The 10,000-nt window shown below is 36.0% G+C and overlaps 1 protein-coding gene across 8 annotated transcripts in view; it reads left to right on the forward strand.

Moving 5' to 3' along the window:
- The window catches only part of LOC113826250 (dynamin-binding protein), a gene marked incomplete at its 3' end in the record, with an annotated part of 25,050 nt that overhangs the window by 14,756 nt on the left and 294 nt on the right, over positions 1 to 10,000 (forward strand). For all 8 annotated transcript variants that reach the window (XM_070119720.1, XM_070119718.1, XM_070119722.1 and 5 more), the window contains 10 exon segments: positions 1 to 406; positions 1,582 to 1,701; positions 1,943 to 2,091; positions 2,304 to 2,465; positions 2,646 to 2,816; positions 4,394 to 4,515; positions 5,506 to 5,642; positions 6,338 to 6,468; positions 8,357 to 8,593; positions 9,549 to 9,710. The exon segment at positions 1 to 406 is cut by the window's left edge and continues 1,726 nt beyond it. In XM_070119720.1, coding sequence (XP_069975821.1) covers positions 1 to 406; positions 1,582 to 1,701; positions 1,943 to 2,091; positions 2,304 to 2,465; positions 2,646 to 2,816; positions 4,394 to 4,515; positions 5,506 to 5,642; positions 6,338 to 6,468; positions 8,357 to 8,593; positions 9,549 to 9,710 — 1,797 coding nt within the window.

Below are 10,000 nucleotides of genomic sequence, written 5' to 3' on the forward strand. Positions count from 1 at the left end.
CCATCTTCCTCTCCAACCACACCACACACACCCAGCACACCAACAACCGTGCAGATGCTTTTAGAGGACAAGGTGGCCCCAGTGGCAGCCCCTCGAACCATGATCCTTCCTCCAGTCCCTCCAAGGACGAGACTCAGTAAGTCAGACTCCACAAAGTCAGTCGCATCAGAAATTAATGCAGACTCTCCTGAAACTGCTGTAAGGGAGGACGAGCACTCAACAATCGCTGAAGAACCAGTATACTCCCAAGTACAGAAACCGCGACTCTCTGGAAAACCGTCAGAGAAGCCAAGAATACAGAAGGTGGAAAAGGGGACAAGCCTGACAAGGGGAGACAGCACCAACAGTGCAGCCTTTCCAGATGACGTCTCAAGTGTCTCTGTTAGTGAAAACAGTTACTCATCAGGTAAGAATTGAAGAATTATAATTTATTTCAATAAATCTAGTTTGTGCATTGTGAGTTTTTCTACCATTGTATCAACATGGTAGAGTGCTTTTCCATTCATCATAATTAATATTGTTATTGATATTATTATTTTTGTTATTATTGTTATTATGATTTTTATTATTATTGATATTATTATTATTATTATTATTATTATTATTATTATTATTATTATTATTGTTATTTTTATTATTATTATTATTATTATGATTATGATTATGATTATTATTATTATTAACGTTATTATTATTTTTTTTATTACTATTATTATTAATATTATTATTGTTATTATTATTATTTTATTATTAATATTGTTATTATTATTATTTTATTATTAATATTGTTATTATTATTATATTATTTTATTACTGATATTGTTATTATTATTATTTTATTATTAATATTATTTTATTATTAATATTATTTTATTATTAATATTATTTTATTATTAATATTATTAATTTTGTAATATTATTGATATTGTTATTATTATTATTATTATTGTATTATTATTTTTTTATTATTTCTATTATTTCTATTACTATTATTATTATTATTAATATTATTATTATTGTTATTATTGTTATTATTATTATTACTATTGTTATTGTTAGTATTATCATTATTATCATTATCATTATTATTATTATTATTGTTATTATTATTGTTATTATTATTGTTGTTATTTCTGTTATTACTATTGTTATGATTATCATTATTATTATTTTTATCATCATCATCAGTATCATTATCATCATTGTTATATTCTTATTGTTATCATCATCATTATCATCATCATCATCATCATCATCATCATCATCACAATTGTTATTATTATTGACATGATTATTGATATTATCATTACTGTTATTATTGATTTTGTTATTGTTATTATTTTTGTTGTTGTTGTTATCGTTATTATTATGTAATGCTGCTTTTATTGATGATAGTAACAAAAATTCAAAACTTTTTCTTCATAAAAATTGTGGGATATGAGCAACTAGGTAACAAAACCACAGTGGAGAGTGAATCTTGCATCCAGTCCCTTTGCTAAAGGGATAAGATAGTTTTATTGAGTTTATTTATTATCATGAGTGATTTTCATTATTACTGTTGAACAATTCATTTTTTTTGAGGTCTGGCGAACGACAGCACCACTCCTGCTCTGACTCCTCAGAGGCCAGCACCACCTCCACCACCAAAGGTCTTTGAAAAGGAAGAGGAACTGGAGGAGTACTACTCTCTGCCTCCTGATGGTGAGGAACCTACTAGCCTTCTCTCCATGGATGCTTTGATTCTAGTCAATAAGAGAAAAATAAAAGGATGTAGATATGAACTGCTGTGGAAAACTAGAAATTTTGTACTAATTAAGGTAATTTAAATAATTTCAAAATAAAATTGAAATTATGTAGTGTAAATGATGGGAATGCTCTTAATTTTTTCCTTTCAAATTATCTCTTTCATACTCATCATGTTCAGTCTACTTCATCCGTTTAGATTTGCATGCGAGTAGGGAGCACAAGTTACTTCAAGCAGAAGGGTTGGATACTGCTGGTGTTGATGTTGATGGCAGCGCAAGCAAAATAAGTGAAGGCGCCACGGCAGTTGCTGAGGAAGATGCAGAGAAGGCAGCTGCTGCCCTGGTGGTGAGTTACAATTTGATCAAGTTGTGGTAGAGATGACAAATAAGAGTTAGGTGAGCTGGTGGGAGGCTTGTTCATAGTTTCATGATTATGCAGTGCTGGTTTGATAGATAGGCCTGTAGATATCTTAAGTGATGCCAATAAGGGCAAAATTTAGACTGCTATCTCTTACTGTCACCTTCAACATTGATCATTCCCTTCCCTTACAACCCCAGAGAAGATCGAACCATCGCCGTGAGCTGGTGCAGGAGATGGTGACGACAGAATATGAGTACATCCATGACCTGGAGGCGCTCATCCAGGTGATCAGTCTAGCTCCCTCACAGAAGGAGTCTCAGATGGTCGACATAAAAACCCTTATGGGGAACATCAGCCAGGTGTGTAGTGCTGTAGGATACTGGAATATATATAAATCATAAGGAATGATTTCACAATGCAAGACATGTAAATTCCATTTTTGTATTGCATCTTTGTATGGTACAGGATAATTTAATCTCTGTCTTATTTGATTTTGGCCTCTTTTAACATTCTAAAAATGTGGAACGATACATTTTCAGGTTGTAGTAGTGGCAAAGAAATTCTTGTCAGAGCTAGATAAGGTTGCCTACCATAAAGATGAGGAGCTGATGGTAGGGCAGGTCTTCCTGAACTGTGCCGATGAAATGTGCGAAGTGTACAAGGCATATTGTTCTAACCATAATGTTGCTGCCGAACCTCTGTTAAAGAAGGTATGTGATGTATGGCTAAGATGATGAAAGACACCACCTTAGGAATCACATTTGCTTAAGTGCTCCCATTTAATCACCTACAAAAATTTTGCCTTTTAAAAAGGCACAGTGATCCTTTTTGCAATGTAGAGAATGTTGAATTGTGTTTTCTTTGAAGTTGTGATTAGGTTACTCCTTTAGAGGGATTAGTCCAAACAAACAGATTTGAAGCTCAAGAAATTATTAAAACATTAGAAGTGTCTGAGCATGAAAAAATCTTGAAATTCATGCGACCAGGATATGTTATCATGGGGCAATGGCAATAGAGGAAGGAGGATCTGTGTTTCACATTGGCAATTCTGTTATCTTATTAGTTTATTTTCTCTCCCTTTTCCCTATCTCTCTCTCTTCCTTATCTCTTTCCTTCTCTCTCCCCTCTATCTCCCACTTCTCTCATACCTAACTCTCTCTCTCGCTTTCTCTTTCTTCATCTCCCTTTCTCTCTTTTGCTACCACTCCTCCCTTTCTCTCTTTTGCTACCACTCCTCCCTTTCTCTCTCACTATTCCTTTCTCCCTTATTCTCTCACTCTTCCTTTCTCCCTTTCTCTCTCATTCTTCCTTTCTCCCATTCTCTTTTTCTCTCACTCTTCCATTCTCCCATTCTCTCTTTCTCTCTCACTCTTCCTTTCTCCCATTCTCTTTCTCTTTGACTTCCTTTCTCCCATTTTCTTTCTCTCTCACTCACCTTTCTCCCTTTCTCTTTCACTCTCCCTTTCTCTCTCACTCTCCCTTTCTCCCTTTCTCTCTTTATCTCTCACTCTTCCTTTCTCCCTTTCTCTCTCACTCTCCCTTTCTCTCTCACTCTCCCTTTCTCTCTCACTCTCCCTTTCTTCCTTTCTCTCTCACTCTTCCTTTCTCTCTTTCTCTTCACTCTTCTTTTTTCCCTTTCTCTCTCACTCTTCCTTTCTCTCTCTCTCTCTCACTCTTCCTTTCTCTCTCTCTCTCTCACTCTTCCTTTCTCTCTCTCTCTCTCACTCTTCCTTTCTTTGTCTCTCTCTCTCTCACTCTTCCTTCCTCCCTTTCTCTCTCTCTACCTTTCTCCCATTCTCTCTCACTCTCCCTTTCTCCCTTTCTCTCTCACTCTTCCTTTCTCTCTTTCTCTCTCACTCTTTCTTTCTTCCTTTCTCTCTCACTCTTCCTTTCTCTCTCACTCTCCTTTCTCCCTTTCTCTCTCTTTACCTTTCTCCCTTTCTCTCTCACTCTTCCTTTCTCCCATTCTCTCTTTCTCTCTCACTCTTCCTTTCTCCCATTCTCTCTTTCTCTCTCACTCTTCCTTTCTCCCATTCTCTTTGCTGTTTGATTGCTATATGACATACCAGCACAAGCCTTGAAGCTCCTGTTGTGCAGGAGCCCTATAAACCTCATTGACAAAACTGCTGCTAGTGGAAGAAGAAAATGTTCATTTTTGTGGCTGGATGTGATTGGGAGGTTGCTATGATACTGTTCTTAGGGGTTAGCCTTTACAACCTCAAAGTGAAAGTTTTGGAAAATGTTGGGAATTAATTTGGTTCTCATTTCATGAAACTCATTATTACAGTATATAGAAGAGCCAGGACCTGCAGCCTTCTTGCAGTGGGTGTTGCAGGAACTTCAGCAGCACAAGATTCAGCTGATGGACATGAGATCAGTCCTCATCAAGCCAGTCCAGAGAGTCCTGAAGTGAGTCTTGTAGGATGCCCACATGAATGGGGTCCTGCAATAGAGTGAATGATAGTAGCTGACTTAGTTGATTAGATGATACCTGCCTTGATATTTTAGTCAAAGGGCTTATTAGGAAAAATGACATTTGTAGGTTAGGCTTAGCTGATGGATGTGGCGTATGTAGCATTATATTTTTACAACAATTGAGGCATAGCAAAGTCCTATTGACCAAAACCTAGTTTTGAGATTATCAAATTTAAAAGTTTGAAAGATATTATCTCTGTGATGATTACATGGGATTTATTCTGGTTAGCCTTAAATAAACCCCTATTTGAGGCCACTTACTTGTTTTAGTCAAATTTTGCAATGCTAAGTAAAGAAATAAATCTTGCCATTTAATGAGGGTCCCACACTTTACCAATCAGTAAAATTAAGATTTTTTTTTCGTGAAATGAAAGCCTATTTTATGGGTTGTTAAGAAAGTATAGCAAAATATAATTAATTTGTATTTTAAATATCTGTAAAAGATTAACAAATTTCCTTATTGGAGGATAGTGACCATGAGTGTAATCCAGCACGTGAGCAGCAATGGCCAAAGCAGTGTGACTGAGGCTTCCAGGGCGACTCTCTGGCAAGGCAACATGGTCATTCTCTGAATTTTTTTTGTGACTGTGATTGGCTAGAGTTAATTCCCGTCTATTCTGAGATTCTACTCCTAACTGAAGGATGGTGAGGCTCTAGATGGTTGTAGTAAAGGAGTACTTCTGTAACATTCTCCCCCTTATACACGAGCCCTGGCTTTACTTACTGGTAACTGTAACTGACTACCCCTCTTTCAGTTGATAGGCCTTTGCTATTCTTATTGCCTCTTATCGTTCCTTAATACTAAGCCAATTAAATCAGTCAAATCTCGAGATTTCATTGGGACAGGGAGAACTTCCTCCCCCAGAGAATGTAAAAGGAAAAGAACACATAGAACCAAGGCTTACTGCACTCTTTATCATACAGATATCCCCTCTTCCTGGATCGCCTTGTGAGTGAAACGGCCATGGGACACCCAGACTTCAAAGACCTAATGGAAGCCAAGACCCGGATGGCCAACGTGGCCAAGGACATCAATGAGTACACCAAGAGGCTTGACCTTAGTGAGTTCCTAGAGAGAAGTTTTGAGCATGAGGCTATGAGGACTGAGAATTGAGTAAAAGGAATGAAAGATTTATGCTGTCATAAGAAGTGGCTGTGAGTAGATACAAAAACTAGAATTTTTATATGGGTGTGAGTTCAGATTCTGCTAACCTTACTTCTACATTTCTTTTTCATTTTCTTTTCTCACTTATCCATATTAATATGGTTTTACTTCTGTGCTACATTTAGTCTCCTCTTTTGTCACGTAGATGATGTACCTTCTATTTTTGCTTCATCTCCATTTTGTTATTTTTCTTTTCTTTTTGTTTCTATTTCTCCTTCTATTGCTTATTTTCACACTTCTCTTCATCCTTCACTTTTGTATATGTATATATGTGTATTATACTCATCATCTGATACAGCAACATTAGCTGAGATTAAAGGTTGCGATAAGCAGTCAGAATTGTATGTTATCTGCAATCTTCAATACCGTTTTCTGTTTTTTCTTATTCACATGATTAGATAAGGTTTTATTGTTATTGTTTTTCATTTGTAACTTATTTAATGACCTGATATCAGCTCCTGTTTAACCCTTAGTGTCATGTTGGAACACTTGTCTCAAACCAATGAAATATAAATAAAATTTATATTAACTTTTTATTTCTTACTCTTCTCTTTTCAAACTGTCCACCTTTCTCCTGCTTTTTTTTCAAAGTTAACAAATATCGTGCTGGAGGGGACCAGTCTCTCCAGAGCAAGATGCAGAGAGTGAGCATGCACTCAGTGGTAAAGAAGTCAGCCAGAATCTCAGCCATGGTTTCGGAGATGTTAGGCATCATGAGCCAGGTGAGGGTGTGTCGTCTGTTGTTGGTGGCGCTTTCAAAGTTTTTGTTTTGGTGTGTAGCTTCCATTTTAAGGTGTTTGATTCTTTCATTTTGATTTGCCAAATCTTACGTTTTTTGTACAAAATATATTCAATTTGGTCTTTTAAAGTTTGATGTACCAGGATATTAATTATTGTTGTCTGGTGTTCAATGTAAGATTTCTGTATTCAGTACTATGATTTAGATATACTATATCAGTAGTGCATTTTATCAGATGTTTTGATGTGATTTCTATTTTGATTTAGTGTCATTATTTTCATATCAGCGGACCAGATTTTGCTTTTCATTTGATGTCTTGATGATTATTATTTCTTTTGGTTTGGCTTAGATTATGGTTGCAAGGCTCCAGGCATTTTGTGGGGTAATTCTTTTATTCTGATATATTTTTACACCCTTACTTCAGTATAAAATGAATGAGTTAGCACCATGTCTGTAGTTTAAGACTGGAACCCGAGTACAAGAGACATCCCTTTAATTTGCCTTACTACATACATATTATTACTCAAAAAATGTACAATATTGTATATCAGTGGAAAGGTAAAGTACAGAAGGTAACTGGGTCACAAATATGGTCACCTTCCTGCAGAGCCATGATCATAGCCTGTTAGGGTAAAGGTTAGGAGGGCCAAAATATGTGCCATGTATTGGCTTTACACATAGATAGCTGCATGAGGAAGCAGTTGCTTGTCCTACCTTTTTCACATGTGTATCACTTTTCTTGATTCTTTGAAAGATTTCTTTTTTACTTTTTGTTACTCTTGGTATTGTTGTTAACCCATCAGCAACGGGTAAAAATTTTGTCACGTTTACGTATGCACCGGCTTGTTGGCGCGCACTGGCAGTTTCCCCTGTTTGCGCCCGGCTCGATCGGTAGTTTGCGAGCGACATATAGCACCTAAAAGCTTTTATTTTTCTAAAATTTATAAAAATATTAAAATTTTGAAGGTTTACCTTCACTTTAGGTGCCATTGCCTAAAATCTTTACCATATAAATGAAGCTGCTACTAGTGGAGAAAAACAACCTCCGTCCGACGAGCCAGTAGCGCGGGAATGGGCATGGCATGATGCCCCCGGCGTTTGGTCCACAGCAGCCATAGCATGTACGTATGTGACACCCGGCGCCAATGGGTTAACAAGGTAATTATAATGTCAATAATGATATTAACTATATCAATATTAATAGCATTAAAGAAAAAAGAACATCAAGAAAACTCAAGGAAATGGAAAATCATGAATGGTCATGTAGGCCTACTAATTGGTTCCTGGGTGGCTGAGCACTAGTGGAGCCATCTGTGCACACAAAATTCAAAAAAGAAAACTAGAATGGACAGTCCATGTACCCAGCAGCAATGGGTTAAAGATGACATTGCTTTTTTTATATTTGAGTAATTCTGACTTTGAGTTTTATTTGATTTGCAGTCCTCTAGTCCCCTCCACTGTGAAGTTCAACTCCTAGTATAGCCATTGTGTGAACAGATTGGCTTGGGGTTTGAGTAGAAGAACTGAAATTGGTAATTTGCAGAGTGTTGAATCTAGAAGTGGAGAGGAAATTGCTTCAATTTGGTGGTATCTCATTGTGTAGAATCATTACTGGGAATATGTTATGATTTTAATTTTTTTTATAGTTTAATTCAATGTTTCGCACCTTTCAAAAGTTTGTTTTGTGTTGATCTTTGCTTTGACTTTTAGGTAGAGAACTTTCTTTAAAGCAACTTTGATTCATTAAAGATCTAGGGAAAGGGAAATTTTAGAAATGCAGTTTGATAAATGACAACTTTTTTGTTGGAAGTAACTTGTAAGTTGATAATGAATACCAAGTTATGCCATTCTCTTCTCTAAAATTTTGACAGACAAAAGACCCTGAATTTGATGAGGAAGTTGCCAAGTTCCGATGTGTGCAGAAAGCAGCACAAACTTTGGCGCAGGATGTCAGTGTCCTCCTCCAAGGTGTCATTGCACGTCACAAGGCTGAGATGGACATTTCGAGGAATCTTGCAGCAACTCTCCTTCAAGCTGCAGCGACCCCTGAGATGGAGTCCATACAGAGGGTCACACATGAAACCTGTAATAGGCTTATCAAGATGTTTGTGAGTCATCTTATGGTTTGGTTGTGGGAAAGGTTTTATAATATTTTACTTTTATTATTATTATTATTTATTTTTTTGACAAAAGTATTTTGCATTATTGTATTTGTATTGTATTGCTTTGCATAATTTCATTTGTATTCTAATGTATTGTATGCAGGGCTAATCCAGATTTTGAGGTTTATCATTCTGACAGATGTCCATGTTATCTAAAGGGGACTATTTCCCCAAAAGAGGGGATAAGAGAGATAAAATCAGTTGATATTAACATAAAATGAAACATTATTCCCCATTTTCTTCAGATTTGAATGTTATATATTTCAACATTCCACATCTTTTGCTACTATATTTGTGAGAATTGCTGCCACTTTTTTTTATAATAGATTTTTCCCAATGTACTACTCTTCTCAGTATGTGTAATTAATTATGTGATGATAGAAGTTAATATAAAAACCAGTGATATTGTAAGAAAAGGACCTCACAGATTTTTCAAAAATTAATTTTAGTTTGTTTTGAAAGGGAGGGAGAGGAAGAGGAAGTGGTATATCTGATGAGGTTATGAAGTATGCTAGATAACTCCGCGGTGGCTGAGCACGTGTAGAGCCACCTATGTGTAGAGACATTTCACAAAAGAAAACTAAAGTGAATACTGCAATTTCCTGATGGCATAAAGAAAATATCTGGGCCGGGAAATACTGAATTTCTATAATAAGTAGTAGAACTTTGGAATCCTTGAATTTGACAAAGTCACTTACAGCAATTTATTGAGAAAAGTATATTATGGAAGTAGGTATAGTATTTGAATGAGTGATAACTAAACAGTTGCTCCAGGTTACAGGGACCATATAAATTCTTATGGAAATAAAGGGTTAAAGAAAGGTATGTTCTTTGAAAATTATTTCCCTTGACTAAACTGTTCCATTTTTCATTACTAGTCTGTTGTGTTTTTCTTTGGTAGGATTCCTTCATTCAGCAAAGGGTGATCCAGCCAGCAAAACAGCTGGTGAGCCTGTGTGAGGTGCCAGAAAGGTTGATCCAGAAGAGATATCATAAGATGCTTGATTACGACAATGCGCAGTACAAGCTGGACAAAAACAAAGATGCTACCAAGACTAGAATTGTGAGTTTTTCTTGTTGCTTCATGAATCAGCTCCTCTAATTCTTGCTTTTGTTCTAATTGTTTAACAGCTGCTTTTAACCTCTTCTCCCATAATGCTTCATTTCTTCTCTTCCTTCTTCTTTGTCCCTTTACTCTTTTTTTTATCTCCTGCACTGCCTCCCCTTATCTCCCTCTTCCCTTTCTCACTCATTATGCTACCTCTTCCACTATTCATTCCATACAGGATAATGTTCTGAATTTTAAGTTATTATTACACATATTCATTAAGAGTAATTTCTTTGTTTTGTGAA

This window comes from Penaeus vannamei, unplaced genomic scaffold (genome assembly GCF_042767895.1).
Source record: "Penaeus vannamei isolate JL-2024 unplaced genomic scaffold, ASM4276789v1 unanchor577, whole genome shotgun sequence".
NCBI lineage: Eukaryota > Metazoa > Arthropoda > Malacostraca > Decapoda > Penaeidae > Penaeus > Penaeus vannamei.